Consider the following 25821-nt stretch of genomic DNA (forward strand, 5'->3'; position numbering starts at 1 on the left):
AAACAAAACTATGTACATGGTGTTGATTAAGTACATAAGTAACATGACAAAAGCTTTGTATCGCACGAGATACAAACAGCGTCAATCTTGGTGAAAGCCCAGCGTTCGCTTTTTACCAATTTTGTTAAATCTAAGCCTTTTCCCTACTCTTAATGATTTGCTTTTCATACAACATCACCACATTTCTTTAGAGAAGTAATATAAGAATAAGAGTACCTTACTTTTTCGTAGGTACAGTATGGACAGGGAATGTATAGCCTGTATAGTTACACATCTGGAGTACATTCTGACAAAGCAACTGAATGGAAACAATATGCTGCTTGAAGTCCATAAAACAGACTCAACAGCATATTTTTTATAGCAGACACAAAAATAAACACAGAGGGGAAAATTCTAGGATTACTGGATGGTATCAATGCCTGGTACTGACACCTGGGGACAGTCCACATAGCGAAAGAAAGCCGGGGTATTAGGATCTGTCCGCAGCATAGTGATAAAGGCCTCACAACAGGTCAGGACCGAGCAGTACAACAATAGTAACCGCAGCAGCAGCAGCAGGAGCCAGTGCGGTGACCCTATACCACAACATCAGTTAACACCCACATCTTTAACTGAACACTGAATGACCCACTTGGCCAAATGACAATGTCCGTTTTGGTGGCCTTGAGAGGCTGCTTTGTCACACTGCAACTACTTTCCATACATTTACAAAACGACAAGCATTGGAGCGAGAGTTTTCCAGGACGGAGATTTCCGACTACTCGTAGGCCTATTCCCGGGTCGGGGGAAATGGATACGGCCCTGATGGTGACTTATTCCACTCTGCAGGAATGCCGAGGGGTCATATAGGACTCAAGCGCCACACACACAAACAAAGCTCCGACCCAGGATAGCTGTGTTAAGCTAATGGAAAAAATGGACAATCACTGCATGGGATGTCGCCTTGTGACTTCACATCCAGCCACAAAAAGCAAGGTATGGAAAGAAGAGAAATTTGATAGTGCAGTGGAAAAAAGCTGAGCCAGTAAACAAGCTCAGGTTGTAACTTCTTATATCACAATTTTCCATCTGCCGACCATGACAGAAAAACCAAAAGGCTGAGACAGAGTATTCCCAGCCGGAATGTTGATGGCCATGTGTTTCCGACTGAACAGCTGTGGAGAGTCTGGCATCATTTTTCCACAGCAGCGACACAGTTACAAGCCGGGAATTATTTAAAAGGATCCTGTGTGGTCACACACAAACACACAACAGACATAGAAAGCACAGTGGCTGTGAATCAGCCAGAATGATTTGTGTGTGAAGAACAGTTAATGAAAAAGCACTTTATATCGGAAACGTAATGCACTTAAAGTCAATATTACTATTACTAATGCATCGAATGCTTATCTGGATGTAAAAGGGGGATGAACCCACAGAAAGTCATCACCCAAATCTGAAGTTTTACTAATATCTACAAATTATTTCGGCATTGTTGAACTCAATGTTTTGGTTTTACTTCCTTCAACTTGACTGTTTTGGGTTAGTCTCTTTTTAACCCCTTTGAAGCAAATCTGCTCCACAAATTGGCTGTATCTTACCTGCCAAGCTAAAAACAGAAGACAGACAGGTGGTGAGCATTGTTGGCATTTAGCAGCTAAAGAGCCAGCCATTTCCCTCAGGAGTTGGTTGAGATCGAAACAAAATAAAAATAGAGTAAACACAACTCTAAATGAATACTAATGTTGGGCTTTATCTTGGACGTGTTAATTGGGCCACTGTTTGCTAACCAGTTTCATGTTTCTCCATTTCAACCTTATCAGAGGATACTAGGTCGGCGTTGCATATACAACTTGTTGTGGTGCCCAGAATTCAATTAATGCAGGTTAGAAAATCAAATAAAGGCCTGCAGGTGTGTCATGTTACAACGAATGGCAGTATAATCAATGTAATCCCTGCCAAACGGCTTTATCCTTTCATATGTAAGAGGAGAAGTTATAGGACCTAGAAAATGATTGTGTTAACATCATCGACACACAGGAGTAGCAGTAATAAGGGCAAACTACCCACCGGGGATATACTCAGGACATACAGTCGCAGTATACAGCAGGTACCAATACAAAATAACCAAGCGCCAACTCTGTCCCTGTTTAAAAAAGAAGTGTTATCTCAAAGGCAAAGTATTTGCTGTAAAAAGTTCATCTGGGTTTAACATATTCTGTTATTTTAAGGATGATGGAGTGTGAGACAGTTCAAAATATTCAGACAGCTAAAAGAGGAAAAAGGATGAGGATGCCATACAGATCAATAATTACATTTCCACAGATTCCTGTTTGGGCAAAACAAAGATGAGAGGCGGCTGAACAGCATTCATAAATCTCCCTGCTAGATGAAAAGCTTCACGGCAGAATAGGCACTCGAGTAGGACCTCTGAGAGCCACTCTGATTAGGCTGATGGCTAGCAACGGCGTATCTACATTAAGCAACGTCTTTCATGTTTACCTTGGCTCATTCAGGGCTCAGACTGATTGTGTAAACACGGCAGCTGTTATGAGGTTCTTCCTACCTGCCATTGTACTCAGCCCCCTTTGCTGTGTACCTGATGGGTGATGAATGACAGGCTGTTTTCATTGTGGTCTTCAAATCTAGCTATTACGACTCGGAGGGTGCAGTGGACCTTGCTTAGGACAGAGTGGCCATGAATAATCTTTTGTTACCGTTTTCTATTTATCTCTAATGACAGCAGAGCCGTATAAAGGGCTGACAGTGATGAGAAAAGATGCAGCATTGTAGGCTTAGACGTAGTTATTTCTCTTCCACCTTTCCTTGGAATTGTCTACACTCTCCATTTCCTCTATTTCTTCCTTCTCTTTTTTTCTCCTCACACTGCCTGCCTCATTGCAATTTCCCTTTTGTGGAATCCACTTCTCACTTTCTGCCACCACATGTTGCAGTTACCTTATTATTTCATCTCACATAGAGCTCAGTCATTTTCAGCACTCAGTCCTCAGTACCATTATACGTGCAGCTACTCTTAGTCCCAGTTAATAGGGGAGTTTGAGAGCTAAAAGACCATTTTTCAAAATGTCACTGTCAGAATGAACTGACCCCTAGAAACATTTTGAAGCAGAGAAAAACACATCTTGATTTTGGTGCCTCTGCATCCTTTTCTTCTGTCCCTTGGTGAAACTCCTCTGGTTTCAGTTCAAAGACAATGGCAGCAAAGTCTTATTTATAAATGTAGTCCTCCACAAATAAGAATTAATGAAAAATAACTCAATCTTTCGGAAACAATTGTGACTTACGGATAAAATACTGTCTATCCTATACTATCACTATACTCAATGTTTATCAATCAATCAATATTTATTTATATAGCCCAATATCACAAATGTTACATTTGTCTCAGTGGTCTTCACAGTTTGTACAGAATATCAGTATGACAATACGACACCCTCTGTCCTTAGACCCTCACATCGTACAAAGAAAAACTTCCAGAGAAAACCCCACAGTTTAAAGGGGAAACATGGGAGAAACCTCAGGGAGAGCAACAGAGGAGGGATCCCTCTCCCAGGACGGACAGACGTGCAATAGATGCCGTGTGTAAATCGAAGAGATAATACATTTACAGTGCAGGTAGACCAAATGTTTGGAAATGCATGTGTCTATAATAAGAAGATGAATCCACAAGCATGTCAACAATCCTGTGGGAGCCATCAGGGAAGTAGTATGATGAGAGTCAGGCAGGACCGCAGAAACAAATTGGCGGGGTGCACTTTGCACGCACTAAAAAATTCCACGTGCTCCGCTCTCACATTATGCTGGGCCCAAGTGCCTTAGCACCGCTGCTCGCAGTGACAGGTTCACCCACGACTCGAAGTCCAGGACTCAAATCCAGAACTCAGGATAGAGGATCCAGGACACAGGATCCAGGACTCAGGACTAAGGATCCAGGACTCAGGATCCAGGACTCAGGATCCAGGACTCCGGATCCAGGACTCTAGATCCAGGACTCAGGATCCAGGACACATGATTCAGGATCCAGGACACAGGACCGCAGCAACAGGATCAGCCACGGCTCAGGATCCCGGCGTAGATAGACACCAAAATTAATTTGGGGGAAACTGGGTTATTCGGAACATGAGAGTACACAGGTACAGACAGACAGAAGGAAGAAGTAAGGTGTCCCCCGACAGTCTAAGCCTATAGCAGCTAAACTAACGTACATGGACTCCCTTAGGATACTGTCAATACTGTTTACACTTCATCTGTTTGTAGCCTATTTATAATTATTCATTCATTTATTTATATCATGTAGACACTTGCACTGCTATTTTGCACTTCTGGTCAGATGCCAAACTTGAATCTGAATCTGAAATGCAAACAATATTAAACAAAGAAAAGCTGCTAGTTGTAACAAAAACATGCAACTAAGAAGAAAAGGCTCAAAATGAATATATTTAAAGTACAACACCATGTCAAGATGAAAGCATTGAGCTAAGACTGTGATCAAACTGTGTCTCATCCCGCCTCTCTGCTTCTCTGTTCTCACACAACAGCAGGTGGTGGGGGAGCTGTGGTCATTGTACTACAGGAGTCTGTTAGTGTGAGTGTAAGATAAGAGTTCTGACAAGGCACACGCACAAGCACACGCACACGCGCACGCGCACGCGCGCACACACACACACACACACACACACACACACACACACACACACACACACACACACACACACACACACACACACACACACACACACACACACACACACACACACACACACACACACACACACACACACACACACACACACACACACACACACAATTCCTCACATCAGACAATAATGGGCCCATTGCTAACATGTAATTAAAATCCAACCGCGGACAGAGTAATTAGAGCTTTGAGCGCTCTGTGTTCTTGGTTGAATGACTGTGCTCTGAATCTGCGTTTTTATGTCCTTTTTAGTGTGTGTGTGTGTGTGTGTGTGTGTGTGTGTGTGTGTGTGCGTGCGTGCGTGCGTGCGTGCGTGCGTGCGTGCGTGTGTGTGTGTGTGTGAGCGTGTGTGTTTGTGTTTGTGTGTGTGTAAGACAGGGAAAGAAATACATCTTTGTCTATCGCAGTAATCTTACAAAGTGGATTGATAAAGTCTAACTTATTGTCCTAATTATTGGACCGGTTTATTTTTTTAAGCATTCTGTTCCTTAGCAGTGGATTTTACAAATCACAGCAACCTTCCTTTTTCATCTGACTGACTTACAGTCCCTTCACAGAGATCTATTTTTGTCAAATCCGTCCATATGGTTTTATCTCATCTGTCCATACGGTTGATGTATTATTCTGACATCAGAGGGCGTACGGAGATATAAAAAGCATTCCTCTCACAGCAGAAGCAAACAAACAGTGGCAAATGAAACGTTCTACATTTTAACAGCCACTTTTTACATTTACAAAGGTTTATCCTCATTTTTCATATTCTAAAGACGGGGACAACAAATGAAATACTTGGATAAATATAACACTGCAGCAAAAAGTTGATGTAAACCATAACGTTGTTTCCACTTGTTAGGGATGTTACCTTCATGTATGCAGTGGTGCAAACTAGACTGGTACACCATACACTCTACAAATTGGGAAGAAGTATGCATTAAATCTGGGGCCGGGATATAACCAAAATCTAAATGTATAATGTAAAATAAAATGACCTGAATGTGTCTATAAATCCAGATGGAACAAACTGACTCAAATTCTTCCAGCAGCTGAAGGCCACACAATCCAATCCAGGTCATTTGGTAAAATAAAAACGAACTGCATTGAGCCTTTAGGCAGTGCGACTCAGCTTCCTCCATTAACTTCTTTATCTCACAGACTTGATGAAACCCATCGGCGTAATTTTTAAAACTGCTTATTATCTTACACTTGCATATAATAAAACGCCATTACAATTACCACCTGAGGCCTGGTGGCTGGCACTGAGTTGTTGTAGCAGGCATTAATGTAACAGTGATAGTATTACTGATCAAGGGAAGTAAGAGTGAAAGAGAGGCTTGACACTGGGAAAAAGGGTGAGAGCTATTTGTGCATCAGAATTACAATTTGATTTTCATGGAATAAATCTCTGTTTTATGCTGCAGCGTGTCAAGATCAACAATATGATTTAATGCTTGAACTCTGTAAAACTGGGGGATTGTGGTTTTAGATATTTTACAGAAATTCAACGGAGTGTTCTTACTCAGTTTTCACAGACGGTCTGTATTTAAATGAATGTGCTTAAACCTTCATGGGACCCTGAGACTCCAAATCCATACCAGAAATGATTTCTAAACTGGACAAATAAGAAAAAAAGTATTCATACTCAAATTAAGCAATTTCTTTCTTGAAAAAAAAGTCAAATTTCTTATCGATTAACTTTCATATATATATATATATATATATATATATATATATATATATATCACTATATAGTGAATATCTACCTCTCTGATATATCAGAGAAGCCTGCTGAGCTTGTTGAGGCACAACAGTAGAGTGCGAATCAGCTCTGCACCGACTGCTGTTTCATCTTTGTCTCAGTATTTATGTGCTGCTGCTGCTAATGCTTAACACACACACACACACACACACACACACACACACACACACACACACACACACACACACACACACACACACACACACACACACACACACACACACACACACACACACACACACACACACACACACACACACACACACACACACACACACACACACACACACACACACACACACACACACACACACACACACACACACGCGCGCACACACACCACCAGCTGAACTTCTGAGAGAGAGAGGCACTCACACAAATGCACACACACATGGACTTACAAGGACGCAAAAATCAATTTCCTAACCCGTCTCTCACACTCACGACGACAGGTCCAAGCTGAGTACTTTCTCCTAACCTCATTCAAACCCACACTGATGTGAGGCTACCCTACTTTGCAGTACCTTCAGTCTCAAACCCAGAAACTGTAAACTTTTTTTACAAGGACTAAAGTACAAAACACATACATCGCACACTGCTGTTTCAGCAAGAACTCGGGCCTGCTGCTGAGAACGAGGGCTTATGACTGACTGCAGTTTACCTCCGTTCCTGCTGATTCAGCAGAATGTGAAGGTGAGTGTTAACTCCCTGCAATGGTTTGACAAATTCACATGCCACAGCAGTGTCTCTAACATGCAGGGTTAAAAGGATGGCAGCTGGCTCGGGAAGCCATGTGTTCAACGCCAGCTCCACACCAGAGTATGCTGAGCCACACATAGCCTTTTCTTGTTTAATCACTGTGAGTCAGTGGAGGATCTGAGAGCAATGGAGCCAGACAGGTGTGAGAGCAAGATAACCGAATGTCAGTGCCTTTTCTTCAGGAGGATCAGGAGATTCAGTTCCGACCAGAGTTCGCCTATTTCCATTTTGAGTTTGCTTATTTCTTCCTAAACTAAAAGTTATTTTAAAAACTTTTGATACAGGAAATAATCCTGCAGAACTTGTTTTATAATATGTCTACTTGTACCACATACTAGCCTAGCCATTCAATCTCATATATTGTAATACACCAAAATATCACTTGTTCGATGTAATTGCAGCACTATAAGACTTTCGCACAGATATTGGTTTTATGTAACCGGGTATTGAGATCTGCCAACTCCTTAAATGAGCATCACTGGGTGATGTTCACTGGCATTTTAGAAGTGTCAACAAATAAAATGTCAGACTGCTATTGCGAATGTATTGAAGTGGGAATGACAGCAGCCCTGATCCACACAGAGAGGTGCTCTTAAAGCCACTTGAAAGGAGCAAAAGACTGCATTACATAAACTACGTCAAAGACACGTGGAGGGATGTAATTTATTAACACTGATCGTTGCAGGTGGGAGGGAGCACTTTGATTGCTCCCCCTTTCTCCCTCTCTTCCCCCCACCCTGCATCTCTGCAGTGTCTGAGGTCACTGAACCAAACATTACATAACGTCGAGATCACTCACTTTGGATCACTTCATGCATCATTTTTACTCCCTGCTTGGCGGCCCACTGAGTGTCCAACTGAAGCGATGTGCTAATATGCATGCCTGTAACAACAAGCGTGAGGAAGGATTGGATCGAGGTAGAGTGTCAAAGAGAGGTAAAGATGATGTGCACGCAAAAAAAAAGGCAGAGCTGAGGAGGAAATATGTTCAGGGCACTGACAGACTGTTGAGCTATTACATAAAGGGTTTGATTGAGGGCAGCTGTTTCTCCCCCCCCCCCCCCACTGATGGAGTTCCTCTTCCCATTTATACCATGCATGTCACTTTCTCCATAAAGCATCATTTTGCTTTGAATGACTCTTTCCCTTTCCACGTGTTTTTCCTTTCCTTGCTGTGTGAAAAGAAAACATAATTGATCATAGTGTACATTTATATGCAAATGTTTCTCAACTTTTTCATTCTTCCTCCTTAATTGTACGGTACATGTTTAAGCATTCATACATGACTGTTGTAAATCTAATAGGATTGATGAAATGCACATCATCGGGCGTATTGCGCTTGAATGTAAACAAAGTGTTTGTCAAAGGAATATGATGGCTGTAGCCATGGCATCTCAGCAGACGCTAAACCGATGGCACAACATTTTGTACAAATTCAAGGTGACCAAAGTCTCAATCCTAATGTGTTTGGTATATCCCAACCTTTTCACAATGGACAAGCATTAAATGTGGTCGGATGTGTATTATTCGTGAATCCTAATTGCTTTGGTGATGTTTATACCAGGGTTTCAAAAACAGATGACAATAAAATAGCCTAAATGTGTGTGCTATGGTTAAAGAGATAGTTAGAGGTTCCAGAAAAAATTACTTTTTTCCCACTTTTCTCAGTTTAGAAACTACTACATGACTCTGTTGACACCGTTTGTGTATTTGGTCTAGTCTAAAGATACTGTATGTCAAACAGGAATATATTAAATGTTAGATGCACACATTTTTTTAAACTTAAAATTAACAAATGCTTTCCATCAGATAGTTATTTTAGATTCAATCTATTTCCTCTAACAAGTCTAGGTGACTAAACAGGTGACTAAACAAATGTAATTCGATTTTTCTTGCCATCCAGCCCCAGTTTTACTCTCCCTCGCAGCTAAATTAATTCAAAGACAGTAAGGTGCAATAACAGGAAGAGATAAATCACACCACCCCTGACAACAAAGAGGAAGTAAAGCCCAGAGGTGGATCTAGAGGTGTGACACATGATCGCAAAGCTGATTTTGATTGATGTCATCTGAGTATACACGTGTGTGCACAAACAATATTTCAACTCCTTTTAGAGCCGCAATGATGTGCAGCCATCTGAAACGTCAGGATCATTCACTCTTGCAGTAATAAACATTGTTTTTTGTCACTTCTTCTTGAGCCTTGAGCAGGGGACTTGTTCCCCAGGCCTCGTGCTCTTGGTTGATAAACAACCCTACCTCACAGTTACATAAGCCTTCTGCTTTGGTACAAGTTGAATTTAATGTTGCTTGGGGAAAACCTTCTCATTTATTATGCACAGAGAGAACATAGTGTATTTCTTTTAGTCCTGTTGGGATTGTAGAGAGAGAGTAAAGAATAAGAGACAAACAGGGATTGACCGTAAGTGTTTTCTTGGTTTAGTCTTGCATACAATATCAGCTCTCCATTTACCTCCCACTACCTCGTGTTTTCTGTGCCTTGACGGAGTCTACTGTAACCTGGGGAAGCTGTGGGTCCCACTGTTCAATTTAAAATAACTATTTATGAATAAACACCAACATATAAGGGAGGCTGTGGTGCAGTGGACTAGTGCGCTGGTGTTGGGATCAGGGGGTCATAGGTTCAAACCCCACTGCAGTCAGCATGTCGTTGTGTCCCTGGGCAAGACACTTTGCCCAAAATTGCTCCTGTTGGGACTGTCCATAGTATTGAGTATGTGAGTCGCTTTGGATAAAAGTGTCTAACAAGTAACATGCAATAATATAACCAAAACTCCTCACTATATTATTTAATTTCACTCTAGTGAAAAAGGTATTGTACTGTATTCTACACCTACACCCAATCATTTCTGGTAGGGCATCTACACATATAGTAATGTTTATTATTCTTCCTTGTTTTTTTTGTTGTACCTTTAATTTAAATGATGTACTGGAAAGTGAATTAGCTTGTGTTATTAGTGTTATTATGACTTTGAGTACTCGCCCTTTTTTTAACAAGAGATACAGTTTGAATTGCGAGCAGCAAGAAACAAGATTACATTTTTTCAGAGTTCTTCAAATCTTCTGAAACTTCCATTGCAGAGGGTGTAACATCCTGACCAAGCTATTCCCTCTTGTGGTATTGAACTCTACCAAAAATGTGTTGTTGACATGATTCACAATGTCATACTCTAGTCTACACTGTCTAGACTTTTGAACACACAACACGTTGAATATTGCAAGAAATGTTCCTCTGAATAAAACTGTTGAAAATGAGATGAGAATAATGTTACATTTAAAACCATAATAACACCTAAGAATTTACATTTCACTGATTCTATAGAAAAAAGAAAAATAGTGATATTACTCCCCACACTGCGAGGTGAAAAGGCACAAACACAACAAATAATAATAAATGTGCATGTTATTATTATGTTAAAACAAAGCATTGCTACCACATATTTATTTATGAGTTAACAGGTACAAGGAAATAGGTAGAACACTGAAATGTCAACACAATGATAAATAATGGCACTGCCGTCTGGCTGTGTGAAAGCTCCAGCTGTATGCTAGTTCGGGTTATCTTTAAGAATGACAATTAATGGATTTTTAAAGGTTAACAATAATAACGCTTACACTATAGCACATGCAATTATGTTTGTATTTGAAACTTACTTAATCATCTTTTGGTAAAGCAGTTTCCAGGAATTGTTTTGTTACAAACTTCCCTTTTTACAGTGTTGACAACAAACACTTCTACAACACAACAACATAGCATCTAATGCCAGCGCTCCAATTATTCACATACCTTAAATGAGAATTAGTAGTTGATATTATATTAATTCTGATCAAAGATTTAAATTGTCTATTTAGAGCAGTTTGTATGCAGGTCTATTAACATCAAAAGCAGTTGTGTGCACATCCAAAGTGCTGCGTAGCATACAGAGTAAACAGTTCAATAACCATGACAAATATCCTGGATAATGTAAGGCCTAGTCGTGCAGCCCTCTTTCATTAAAAGTGTGGCTGTGGAGCATTAGGACTGAATGAAATGCCAATGTATTTCTGGCTCAGAATACAAAACCTGATCTATATTGATGTCAGGGGAAAGGTGCTCATCGGGGCTCATGGACACGCTTCCCCTCACAGCTGGAGGCACCCAGGAGAGAAGAAGACTGCACAGTATGGGTGCAGATCAGAGGGAGAGGTGAACTAAAACAAGAGCCACCTGTATCTGTCGGAAATTATTTCATGTTTCCATGCCCTGTCCTGCACAAATTCATAAACACACACACAAATAGACACCTGCATGATGTTGAAATACAAACAAACACAAGTGAGTCTTCATCAGTAGCACTCATTTAAATATATATAAATGAATTAAAACGCTGATGGGAAAGGAGGGAAGAGATGAACCGTTAAGACACACTGAGCCTTAATGTGTAGATCTGCACTCTGTAGCTGCCAGATTCAAAGTGTACGAAGTAATGTGTGTTTGTGTCATGAAAATATGATGCTATGATATTTAAAAAAAGGTTTCTCTCTGTTGGAATCTGTACAAATATACTTTTTTCCACTAAGGTTTAGAAGAAAATGTTCAATCCATGTTTCTTATAACATTTCCAAGGACGAGGTCAAGACCTTTATTGTGAAGTGTTTTTGTGGATGAATCACCACACAGGCACAGCCTCGGCAGAGTGTCAGGACCTCACTGCTCCTTCGGTCTACAAGCAGGCAAACAGAGGCCAGCCAGTGGCACGAGAACAAAGTGTGAATCCACGGCATCTAATGTAGGTGTGGTGACTCTCACTCAGGAGTATCTTTCAAATAAAAAGGCCATGAAAGAGGGAACCCACAGAAATAAAGCAGTGGAAACAAGTTACATTAGTGAAATGGCTGTAAATGACTTAAAGGTGGGGTAGGTAATTTTGGAGAAACCAGCTCGAGTGTGGTAGAATTTGAAAATACACAACCGGAAAAAATCTGCCACTTCCTTACAGAGCCCCTCCTCCAACACACACGAACGCGCACATGACCAATGAGGGCACGAGATAAGTTTGTGCACAGATGGAAGGCTGACAGGCAGGTAGGCCATCCAGTTATTTTAAAATGATTGGTCGAGCTTTTTACAGGCTTCCACAGATGACATTTTGTTATGTATTTATTGTCAAAGCATTTCATATATTCATTGCTATCGGGATGTTAAGAGCATTCCATGGGATATAACAAAAAGTGTTTCTGAAATAAATTGCATACCCCACCTTTAATCATACTTCTACAGGTCACTTTAGCCTTGTTTCAGTTTGAGTGGGTATGGAGGGTACTTTAAATAAAAGGATGCAGTACTTCTAATTATATGTTTCAATGGCTAAGCACACAATTGTCACGCCGAATAAAAAAAAAGGTTACAGTACATGGCCAAGAAACTGTCTTTCTCCAAGAAATCCTAGCAGGACAAATCAAGTCTCTCTAATTCCTGATTTTGGAATTAATATTCACAAAGTCTACCCGCACAAAGTCAACTATAGAAGTGAACTAAAAAACCATGGGAGATGTAGATATACATATGTTAGGCTTACGTCACAACAGCTGCACAAGGTTCTCACTCACATGATATTTACAGGCAGTCAGCCAATGATATTTTACTATGAGAGCCTGGCCATGACCTCTGTTCCTACAATAGCCAACATAAAATGTGTATGTACATGTGCTTGTGAATACTAAGCGTCTTTGTGTGAATGCATGTGCAGTATGTACTACACTAAACAAAATAATTTTGGACAGAAGGTCTTTTGTTTGTTTACAGTGACAAGAACATTAAGGCAAAGATCATTTTGCGATTAGGGAAATACAAAAAAGAAGAATAGAGCTGAAATTAGCCTTAGGGAAAATTCACATTACTGCAATTAAAACACAGTGTGGAGAACAGAGAGAATCTCCAAATCACTGGGGTCTGCTGACAAAAGCAACAGACGCTAGAGGGAGGGAGAAGAGGACCCATGCTGCTGGCCACCTGCATCCATGGCACCATCTAACTGCCTGGGCTGTTGAGTCAGAGAAACTACGCAGTAACAAATACACAGGAAGAAAATAACTGACAGAAACTTTGTGAAAACACAAAAGCAAGGGCGTACAATGTGAAGAATGGGACCTTTATTCTAAAAGATAAGAGGGTTTTAATGGCTTTGAATGTGTGTTGTAAGGAAACAATGCTTTAAAGTTAATCAGTTAAATCAAAGATGATGATTGCACTGACTACAGAGGGGCAGGTCCACTTGATGGAAATCTTGTCCTTGTGTTTTTTTATAGATACTCGACAATTACTTGGAGCCGCTTAAGAGAGAGAACATGTTTCTGGGAATGTATTTATGATGGTATCTGTACCTGTCTATCCTATATCTGGGTGTTCAAATTCAGAGAGGCTGCATTAATGCATATGGTCCGAGAGTGTGTGAGAAGATGTTCCTTTGTAATGTTGAGGCACAAAACCTTTGTCGTCACTGCCCTATATTCAACAGCTGTGCATCAGATTTTCAGGTCTATCAAAACACATTCAAAATCGTTAAAGATGTGTGAATATTTTATTAAAATAATGTGAGATAAATGCCCTTCAGCAGACACTCCTCAGCTGTTGTTTAGCAAGAAAAACGGCTATGGGTCATTACACACACACACACACACACACACACACACACACACACACACACACACACACACACACACACACACACACACACACACACACACACACACACACACACACACACACACACACACACACACACACACACACACACACACACACACACACACACACAAACGAGAAGCCAAAGAGCATTATAATCAGTTGTGAGCTGCTGATGTTCCTATAGCAACAAGGGACACTTGTACCTGTGATTTTGGCTTGTAGACGGTGCATCTGTGAATACATGCATCACACTTCCACATACTGTGGAAGGGTATGGACATACAGTACATTATCGTGGGTGTGTGTCATGATCAATTCATCAAACTCCCGATATGCTGCATCTCTGCAGGCTTCACAAAGTACCAAGAACACGGCTGGTAAACTGTGAGGCAGCCCTTTGACATGCTGTGGCTTTGACACAGTATATTTACAGCCCCTTGTGAGAAGGTTCATGGCAGAGAAATTCATATGTTAATGTAATTGCATCTTGGTGAAGACCAGGTTGTTAGATAATTGGGTATATGCCGCTGGAGTCGGAGGGAACATCTCCTAATTACACTTTGAAAGCGAAGCCCTTTCAAAGGATCAGACGAATATTATGCGGCTCATCGACTGAATCGGTTGAAGCCCTTGCTTGAAGTTGCTAACGGAAACATTTCTATTGGTGGCACACACAAATGCTCCCCACCCCCAAACAGAATTAAAGAGTGCAACACTAATTTGTGACTGCATCTGTGTTCATTCAAAGGATGGGAGAGATTTCAAATTGAAATGTACAACCTTTTTAGAGCTTGCAAAGTGTGAAGTTGAACCTGGACTTATGACTCTCTGAGTAAATTTACATAAACAGATGTCTTTCAGATGCATTTGCATTTGTTCTTGCACAGATTGGGGAAAGCAGACTGCAAGAACTCAAGACATCAATTTCACCCTGGTGAGTTCATAACAAACACAAGATGGTTTAAGCAATATTGGGGAAAATCAAAAGATTAAAATCTGTTTTTCAGTTCCTTGAACAATAATTTATTTTCTTATTACTTACCAGTACAGAAGCACTTGTTGTATTTGATGCATCATTACTGTTTACTAAATGTAAACCTGTGAGATTTGTTTCTAATGTTAACACAAGATTAAAGGAACAGTATTGAATATGAATGTTATTTACCAACCACCTTTGTGGGAATCAGTTCAATTTCTTTATCAAAGTAACTGATATATGTCACTCCTGATTATCATATAATCTGTCTGATCACAGTCCATAACCAATAAGAATACACAATGATATGTTTTGATCACATTATGGTGCGGCATGTCCAGCTGGTCCCCTTCTCATGCTGCGTCTCTCGTACCACCTGTCCCATAACTCTACTGACACATTCACAATGTGCCAGCACAGCTTCTATTCTCAGTAGCCATTGTTTCTCCTTGTTTGGACAGGATGTTGACAGTAAGTAGGGTTTAGGCAAAAAGGAAGAGAGGTGGTGGGGAACAGGGAGAAATGGACAGGCAATAGTAAAGAGCTTCCTGTTCTGATTAGGTAAATGATGATGATGAAGATGTGGACCCATCACCCATCTGCAACACAAGAGTAGGACCCAAACATCTAGCAGCATCCACTTGGACTGATCAGTAGGAGCTTGAAAGAACAATATTTCAATTATAAAAAGTATTTTTAAGGAAGTTAAGGTCGATGGATGGTGATCAACAAACTATTGGATTGAACACAGGAGAAAGCTGTTCAGTTCCTGTTCTAAACTGACAGCCAATGTTGGGTTAACAGACTTTTCCAGAACGTTGGCCAAGTGTTTATTACTCTAACCGTGACTATGAAGGTCCTGTAACCTTAACCTTCAAATATTCTGTATTTCTAGTGTCTAGTAGAATAGATTAAGTGTCTATTCTACTAGATACAGCAAAAATAAATAATGCATCTATGAGGCTGCTTTTTCATGGAAATTAAGTTGTGTGTGTGTGTGTGTGTGTGTGCATGTGTGTGTGTGTGTGTGTGTGCATGTGTGTGTGTGTGTGTGTGTGTGTGTGTGTGTGTGTGCATGTGTGTGTGTGTGTGTGTGTGTGTGTGTGTGTGTGTGTGTGTGTGTGTGTGTGTGTGTGTGTGTGTGTGTGTGTGTGTGTGTGTGTGTGTGTACGGGACCATTAAAAGGTGTAACTGCTCTCTCTAACCCCACAGGACCTCTGTTTGAAGCTCAGTGCTGCAGTGTGTGGAGCACAGCTAGTGGCAGCAGTAAAAGGGCACAACAGATGTCGAGCAGTGCTATAGTGCGGGATGTAGGAAGAATCACAGGAGGCAAAAGAGATTTAGGGTCATTAACAAGTGAAGGTGTGAATGTATCATAGATTCATGCATGCTGTTTTGTGCACTGCTGTTTCTGCAATACACTATTAACATATATTGCGTTATATTAAAAGCATATTCTCTTTTCAAACATGTATCAGTTTATGTTCTTTTCCTTGCTTCTTTCACTTGGTTGATCTCATTGGTAATCCCCTGTCCCTTTTGAATATTTAATTATTTGCTTTAAATCTTAAATGTTATTGTCCGGTCCTCTGACCAACAGCTTCTTAGTCCGCCATTTGTATTACTATCCTCAAGGCTTTCATTTTCATTTGATAAAAAAGATCCCACACCCAAGCTCAATGTAACTTTCCTCAGCACCTACACGTCAGCATTAGTTGATTATTGTCTTGTGAGAACGCCAACTAAAAGGGATAATTCACCAAATGAGGGAATGTGAAATGTAGAATTCTAACATTATTGGTACTACTGATTGGATCATTTGTCAATAATCATCCCCGAGGCGTGACACTCTTAGGTTTGCACTGTACCCTTGGTGAGTGTTTGAGGCGGCTCAATTTGTTTCTAAACCCTTTCATTGACTTGCTTTGCTTGTGTGTGAGCCAGTCATTACACTTGTTTGATTTTTGGCTCTAGCATGTAACCAAATTAATCCCTGTGGTTGACTGTTATTCCTCCCTTGAGCTACTGTGTTCCCTTCAATACTAATGGATGCTTTAAGCCTTACTTGGACAAATGACATGTTTTAATGTTTAAGCCTGTATAATGGTTGACTCTCCCTCTTCTATTTCATCTGTCAACTCGCAGGTTCCCACAACCTTCAGTAACCTGACCAACTGTTCCTGCACTGTTATTAGTTTTTAGTCGTTAGCTCTCTACTATAAATAGAAAACTCTTGAACCTAGAGGTCTCTCTATACCATCTTTAATATGGCTACGAAGCCATTGTAGTTATTATTCTTGCTTGTTAATGTGAGTAAGTAACCTTGTTGCCACATCTTTTTTCAGTTAATTGCCACACAATAACCTACAGATAAATAACAAAACTGACCGATCACTATCAGTAACAACCAAGGGTGAAGTGTCACACAGCCACATACGTAGAATACATTGTCTAAAACAGAAAGCCACTAGTACAACATGTGACTGGAAAACTCAGGCTGACCTTTACGGTGGACCAGCTATTCTTATTTTAGTGTCAAGCTGCTCACTAGTTCTGACCCCCCATCAGACCTACAACAACAGGAGGTCTCTTCTTATTTTTTATAAAAAAATAATACATTATTTTTCATTTAAGTTTAGTTTAAGTTTGTGAGTTCATGTAAGTGTAACTCATATGTATTAAATAAGCATTAGGATCTCAACACAGAACAATTGGAGCCCCTAAAAGGAATGAAAAACAGACTTTTTGATATCGTTCAGAGAATTGACATAATATTGTATTATTATGATAAAACTGTATTCAAACAGCTATAGGCCTACAGCTTTATCATGGATCACATCATGGAGCGGTTATGTCAGAAGGGCTCTTTACTCGTCAAAGGTTTTTAATGAAGTTCTAAGGCCAATGTGATAAGTAGCTTAAACCCTAGCACTGCCTGTAAGCTCCCTTTTAATGAGGAAGAAAGGCATATGTATTGCCTTATTAAGCGCTGATGGCAAGCAGACACTTCCCCTGTCTTTCAACTAAGCACTGATGATGTTCCTGTTCCCTCTTCTCATTCTCCAAAGCTCATTACTCAGGAGCCAATCAAGAAAAAAGTGATAGTAACTCTGCTCAGGTGCAGAGAATACACTCTCTATTCTTTAAGCAGTGAATGGTTAATTAATTGCAGAGGAAACTGCATGGTAATTGATGAGGCAGTAAAAGCTCTGCTCAGTGCATTCTGAAATTGAATGCACAAATAAATCTTCTAAGCTTCATGCAAGATTTGTTTTATGGGGTACTGAAGATGTAATGAGAAAAAATCTTGCATAGTAATATATCGTCAACAGGTTGCAGTGCACTGGCTTTGAGGCATATAGAAAAAAAAGAAAAATCAAATATAAACAACTAAAATAGAGAACACACTTATTAACTATATAGGTAACAGCACAACAAGGGCTATAGGGTCAAACCAGAAGTTGTGTTTAAAACAATTTGTTCATCTAAGATTTAAAAGGATCTTACATCTTTAATTCTTATAGGTTTTCTTGCTGGGAGTAGGTTGAAAAGATCACTACCATTGGTATGTCTTTATATTAAATATGTAGCCTAGCTGGAGCAAGCAGTGGCTAGCTAGGTTAGCTTAAACGGGAAATGGGGAAACAGCAAGTGTGGCTCTGTCAAAAGGGGACCAAATCTACCTAGCTACCAGCATGTCTAATTCTCACCAACTAAAATGTTTTATTTTGTTTGTTAAATCAGTGAGAAAAACAACATGGTAGAAAAAAGACAATTTAATGTTTAACGAGGTGTAGCCTACTGATCTGATGTGTGAGTATGAGGTGGGAGCAGTTGCCAGGCAACCGGTAGAAACTCTAGGAAGTTACAGCTCCCGATATAGCGCGTTTATTAGTGAGCTATTATGTGCTGGTAGGCAGATTTTATTACCGTTGAGCTGACACCGTTAACTGTTTTCCCCTGTTCCAAGGTTTTTCTGTAAAGCTAAGCTATGTTATAGCACGTGGGTATCAATGTTATTGACACGTGTGAATGTCAAATCTGGAAAATGCCGTGATAGCGAGTCATCGGCCCGCAAAAAATTCAAAAGGCAAAATCATGCTGTAAGCAGACTCAGACAATTACCACAGTCCATCAATCAAGCTCTCAACAAATGCAAACTCTCTCTCCCTGGCACATCTCTCTGCGTCTGGCAGATAATCTTAGTGAGCGTGCTCCTTTCCATCTGGTGTGCGTGTGCGTGAGCCAAGTCACAGTCTGACTGCGCAACGAGCTCTTCGGGGAACAAAGAAACACTCTTCTAGTTACTCAGAGCATGGGGTCTCCTCTCTGGGGACGTAAACAAGATCCTAGACGTCTCAGTATGCAGGCAGATATGGAAACCCCTGGAGACTGACCTTACACTGACTGGCTGCTTTCACCTTAATCAGAACAAGAGTCTGTCTGTCCTGCTGCAGGAGAACATCTAAAACTAAAAGAAAGCTTGTACATCCCTTCAGTGATTTTTTCAAAGAAGTCCATATATAATTAGATTTTTTTTAGGATTAACACAACTGACAAAGACCTTTCAACTAGAAATGTCTGAGAAAATACGTTATGAGAAGTGACATGTTTTGATGGAGTGATGGACTGCTAGTTTGTATTCTTGCTGTAGCTACAACTTGACTGACATGATCACAAAGGATGTCAGTATTGGGTTTGTATGCCACGTTGACACTGTGACAGATACGTCCCCTTGGCTTTGTTATCCTATGAAAGAGAATGAAATGTTTTGATCAATTTTTTTCTAATGTGCAAACTGATGTGGGAACTTGGACACAATGTACAAACTGTACAACAGAGACGCCTAACTAAAAAATATGTAGGTCTGATCAAAACATGCTCAGAGCTACAGTCTTTAATATCCAGACGATATATTATTCAAACTGATGGGTTTGCTTTGCAATGTAACTCCAGGAAGCATTTCAATACACACAGGCATGGGCGTAATTTCCACTGGGGACAGGGGGGACATGTCCCCCCCACTTTTCAAAATCCAGTTTGTGTCCCCCCCACTTCTCAAATGTGTTTTTTTTTTTACGCAAGTGGTCATCGTCACGGAGGAACGTCTGTGTGTGTGTGGCAGGAGCGCAGTTTGTGTGAGAGAGAGAGAAAGAGAGAGAGAGACAGAGAGAGACAGAGAGAGTTACAGGGGTTGTTGTTAGTATCTGGTGCTAGCTCGGAGCTAACGGAGATTAGAAGCTGTTTCAACAATAAGGAGAGGGAGAGTCCTCTCCTGTCGGACTGACAGGCTGAGATAACGTCAGCTCAGGGAGGTAAAGGACTCGCTGAGTGATTATAAACTTTAGTTATCTCAGTGGGTCTCAAACGGTTTGGTCTACAAATATTTCCATCTATTTAATATAGTTGTTCAAAATAAGTTAAAAAATAATTCCATTGTCAGTAAAAAATAAAAAACACAGTTTGAATGGGAAGTGATTAGTAAAATATGCATAAATAAAAAGAAAGAATGCAGACTAGGTAAGATAAAGATAGGAGAGAGGAGTATATCAATGATGTGTTATTGGTTGTGAGCATATTCTAATGGATTTTGGAGTATTGAAATATATACAGTTTTGTTTCATGAGTGTTGAGAGTTGTATCCATAAATCTCTTAATTTGTGCACCAGATTGATGCTTTAACTTCAATTTAAAGAAAAAAATCTTACCGGGGGTGCATGCCCTCAGACCCCCCTATAGGATGTGAGGTCATCGCAAATAAAACAGGTTCATGGATAGATAAGTTTGCACACTCATTATATACACTACACATTTTTCTTGGATTAGTTAACACCATAGTCCCTAATATATATTTGTAGAAAGGCAGGAAATGGAATTAAATAGAGAACAATGTTTCATTGCGGAGGACCCCCTGTTTTGTGTCCCCCCCACTTCTCAAACCAAAGTTACACCCTAGCACACAGGTACACACTAAACGAGTATAACAAAATAACAAAACACTATGCAATATTTATGTTGTGTGATACCGTACATTTTATAACTTTTTAGTCAATAGAAAACATGGAAAAATGTGTGGATGACAGTATGTTTGTGTTGGATGCAACAGGAAGTGTGATTGTTGAAATCCAGATCCCATTGTTCTTATTGTAGAAATAGTATTGTTTTACTCAGATAGTATGCATAACGGAGTGTGTTCTTTAAACATGATACATTTCCTAATATCAGATTTTTAAAACAATGTTTTGTGATAGAATGTGTATTTTTTCAGTAGTACATATCCCTACAGTACACTAAACACACTCTAAAGTGAGGGTTACATTAATGTCATCATCAAACACAGCATCATATGCCTGTTTAACTAAAACAATAACAACAATGTATGGTTAAATGTTTCGCTTTACAGAATAGTTTGAAGCTTAATTCATAACGTTGACATTCCATTTTTGCATTTCTACTACAGCTATTTTTTTGTTTTTGTGTAATAGTCACTTGACTAGCACGTATAAGATGAGGAGGTCATCATGACAGCGTCTCAAATTTGTTTTCTCAGCAGTGCTTGAACTTAATGGCGTCCTGAAGAAGCCTGAATAATAATATTGTTGATACAATTCCTAAGAAGACTTGTCATATCCTTGTTCAACAAAGCTGTACACTTCTCCGACAGACTGATATTTATCTGAAAAGGACCTTTTTTACCTCTTGCTGAAGAGACTCTGATTCGTCACTGTAATGATGTGTCGAGTGAGCAATACATATCATTTAACTGGGCCACCAAAAGCACTAAATGAATCATTCCTTATCATGATGCCTGGTATACTGAATGTGAAATTTAGATTAGTTTTATCATGCATCTTATTTTCACAGGAACACACAGCAGTAGAATGAGTAATCTGCGCCTGTCCAGATGACAGCAACTATATTAAAGATAAAGACCCCTTTTAAATGTCCTTGGTTGGTCCTGCGTTAATTAAAATGTAATATTTGTTTAAACACTCCTGAGATCATATCTGTCTCTCTCACACACACATGTGTCTTGTTGTGAGCGGGTATCTACTTGCAGGATGCAAAAATGAATCGATAAAAAAAGGTTGAATTGTCATTTTGATTACAGAATAAAAGATTAGGTTGGACAGCATCATTATTATTAAACCACAGCTGTGATAGCCTTCAGCTGGCCAAAAAGGAAAACAGTGTCTTCAATCACTACTGGAGTGAAGCGAAGGAGAATAATCAATCAGCCCTAGGACACGATGTGATGAAGCAGCATCCTGGTAAGTATAAACATAAAACTCACAGAAACAAAGCAAGACACAGAGCAAGATAAGGATCACTTAACTTCAGGAAAGGCTGTTCAAGTCAGCTTTCTAAAGAAAAAGTACAAATTTGATCTAAGAACACAACAAAGAAGGGGCATGGCTTGACTGCAGTGATGGATTGTATCTTCACAAACAGCACCGCAGGATCAAATGTAATGTACCTATGGAACTCTATGAACCACTATGATAACACATAAATGCATTGACTCCCTTTGAGTTGCAGCTCATGTCACATCATAGACTGGGTTAAATGGCGTGTAAAACCTTTATGACAGTGAGTTTCAATAAAATCCTTCAGCTGGAACATCTGTTGGTTGGTGCAGACATAAAACACATAGAAAGTTTAACACTAAAACGAGTAAAGAACATACAGGAGTGGAAGAAATTAAGAATCAAATATATACAGACCAACTAAGCTGAGAGCTGAATGTAAAGGAAGTATTGCATCTTATTTGCATCTTTAACTGTCCAAACACGGCAGCTATAATAATCGTGAGGCTGTTTTCTGTGTCACTGTGACCTGAGGGCAGCTTCAGCCACCAGATGCTTCTTTCCCTCATCCCCTTTTTTCACTTTAACACAAACACTGCATCAATATGTCTTCAAACTATATAAGAAATGTTTATTTAATTTGCATTTCTTTCATTTAGCTCTGAGACACAATTAAAGGCACGCCTCAATTCCTGCATTAAAAACATGTACAAGCAACCAGACAAAGGAGTACATAATACTAAAAAACAAAATCTGCAGTGTTGGTTGGAGCAGAATAAGAGCTGTGAATAAACATAACAAAGTGTGTCCAAACACATTCATTTTAACGACCAATCACCAAGCGTACAACTCAAACACTCAAAGTAAAAGAGAGGCACTCTTTTTCCTTCACTACAAATCATAACACGTATCCCTCTGCTGCTGTACACAAGCTCTTATAAGACATGACCAGTGTCGGATCTAGTAACAATTTTACTTGGGGGGCCATGCTGGGGACAGCTTTTTTATGAGAGGGGCACATTTAATACGGGACGAAAGAGACAAAAGCCGGTGTTTTAACATTTTTGGTTTTGTATAATCACAAAAGAAAGCAACATAATTTGTTAGTTAAAATGTTATTCAATTACATTTGAAAAATAAAATGTATTCAACTTAACGTTGGCTACTTACAGCACAACGCTACCTACAATTGTATTATCATTATAAACTCTTCTTTAGAAGGGGGCCATAAACTCATTGTTACAGGGGCACTGGCCACCGTTGTCCTCCCCCCCAGAACCGCCTCTGGACACTTCTCCTGAACGCATTGAGCTGAAGGAGAGACAGCAGCAGCTCCCCCCGGCGGCGGAGGTTGTCTGACCGCACCTCGGTTGTAGAGCTCAACGTGCACTTTGGTGCAAGATGAAAATCGCATGACAGACAACTTTGCAATAATCTGTTCCACTTTGAATTAAACCAAACGTGCTGATCTGCACCTCTGTGTCTATTTACCACGTCCACATGTATGATGACAGAAAAAGCAGGTTAATAACATTAGGAAAGCCAAGAGAACTTCACCTACCTCCTCCACTGTAAGAGGCATGCAGATGCGGTACTCCTTCATCAGCATAGTCCCTGCACAAAGGTGATGTCAACACAGAGGAAGATGTACGGGTGTCGGGATTCAGTCTTGGGCGATATTGGCTAGTCAGTTATGTAATTGAAATCATTTGTCCGAAACGAGAAAACTGAGTTTCACAAATTCACTAAATCCCTCCGCAGCTCCTGAGACTGCTCCGCTTTGTCTAGGTGATTCTCAAAGTACAATGAGATCTTTAGGGGGCTAGAATAACCCTGCCATCAGTTGCCACTTTAAAACTACTCAAACATCTGGATAACGTCTGCAGTGTGGAAAGTGTAAAGAAATCACAACCCAAAAAATAAGTCGCTTCGAGCAACAACCGCTGATTCAAGCTGCTTCTTGAAGCTGATCGCGTCCTGGACAAAGATTCAGGTTTTCAATGCTCCCTGGCTCTGCAGACATTCAGCACTGCTGGTTTAACCGAGATCACTTCAGAGTTGTTGACCACATGTACCAGCGTGTCTCCTGCCTTTCCTGACAGCTCCGTGTGGTGTATACCTGCGTCAAGTGAGCCAGAAAGCGACAGCATTGTACAGGAAACACTAGGATTTCAGAGTAAAAGCGTCACTATAACAGAACAGATCCAATCACTGATCTACTGTATTACTATTGATACAAGTAATAGGCTAGTGAAAGTGTATAATAGCCCGTTTGTTGGTATGTTTTTGTGGAGGTTTTCAATAGTGGCGTCTGCGTAAAATGTTCAATCATATTTTATTTTGTAAACTATGGGAAGTTCATCATGTGTTTGTGGCTCGTTTATCACAAGTCTGCCTCTTATATAGCTTTTTCCATGAATTGCAGAGCAGGGGATTAGCTTGTGGATTTCAATTTGCAATTTAAACTTAATGTTAAAACAGATTAGTGAAAAAATTATATCCATTCTTATGTTGCATTTGTATGTATCTCCCAAAACCTCTGTTGAAGTAACTAAATGTGAAATGTGGCAGCAGCATGCATAATTGTGTTTATGTTTTATAATTATAATTCTGAATTTTTCGATTATTTTGTTGTTGTTGTTTTTATCAATCAAATCAAAACCCTTTTATTAAGCTTATGAGAATGACAGAGTTTGTCCCCCGTTATAGACGGTCTATCATAAAACATATAACAAAGGTGGTCTATTTAAAGGCTTATTCAGTTGTTGGTTCTGGGACAGCACACAGAGTCTAGTTCTGGCCTGGGACCATCCTGGTTGTAGAGCTGACCTTGGTTCTGAACTGGAGCTGGCCTTGGTTCTGAAATCCAGCCAGAATTAAAAGTGTGTTGGTTGAGTTCAAGTTTTTCACATAAACTAAACTAACTATATGATTATTTAAAACAAAACCTACAGATGCTTTCCCCTCTCATGCCTAAATATACTTTCTAAGAAGTCACCTTTATAAAGAGTTTATACATTTACCTAATGTAAATGTATGGTTTTGTTTGTTGCTTTAAAGGTTTGAGGTCAGAGGTCAAACCCTCCAGGAGGAAGCCTTCTGATGAATGAAGCATATTTATAAGTGTCTTCATGTAGGATGATGAACTATCAACCCAAAAGCTTTTCATTTTAATGGCATAACACTGATCTGTTTTAACATTATAAACTGTTAGGTCATGATAATTCTAGATAGCAGTCAAAGCTACTTGCAGTTGTGTTAACGAGCTAAGTTAAGAGTTATCTGGTTACAATATGCACCATCTTTCCTCAGGTGCATATTGTTTGTTTCTTTTAGTCTTCATACGTAGTGTCTTCTGACGTGTTCTCTGTAACTGTAGTTGCAGAAAACATTTACCTGGCAATCTTGGGAGGGGACATACATTTTATTTCTATGGTTAAATCGTTCCTGTCTGTCTGCTAACACTTAGTTCAATTTATGAGACAAAAACTGTAATACACACATTACGACATATATATATTCAAACCTCTATCTTGTCTTTTCTTAGTTCTGGAGCATTATTTAACACAACTGGAACATGCATGGTTTGGCATGCAGTGCTCTATTTAAACTGCAGATAGCGCTAGAGATCTTTCTTTCA

The 25821-nt window shown here is 39.9% G+C and overlaps 1 protein-coding gene across 1 annotated transcript in view; it reads right to left on the reverse strand.

Annotated features, from left to right (window-relative positions):
• Positions 1-24301, reverse strand: part of pitpnc1a (phosphatidylinositol transfer protein cytoplasmic 1a) — a 39420-nt gene extending 15119 nt beyond the window's left edge. Inside the window, exon 1 of the mRNA XM_079645781.1 lies at positions 23743-24301. Within this exon, the coding sequence (XP_079501907.1) occupies positions 23743-23790 (48 nt within the window). The 5' untranslated portion in view covers positions 23791-24301. The remainder of the gene's footprint in view (positions 1-23742) is intronic.
• Between the last annotated feature and the right edge of the window lie 1520 nt (positions 24302-25821).

Source organism: Notothenia rossii (genome assembly GCF_949606895.1).
Source record: "Notothenia rossii genome assembly, chromosome: 8".
In the NCBI taxonomy this organism is placed as follows: Eukaryota; Metazoa; Chordata; class Actinopteri; order Perciformes; family Nototheniidae; genus Notothenia; species Notothenia rossii.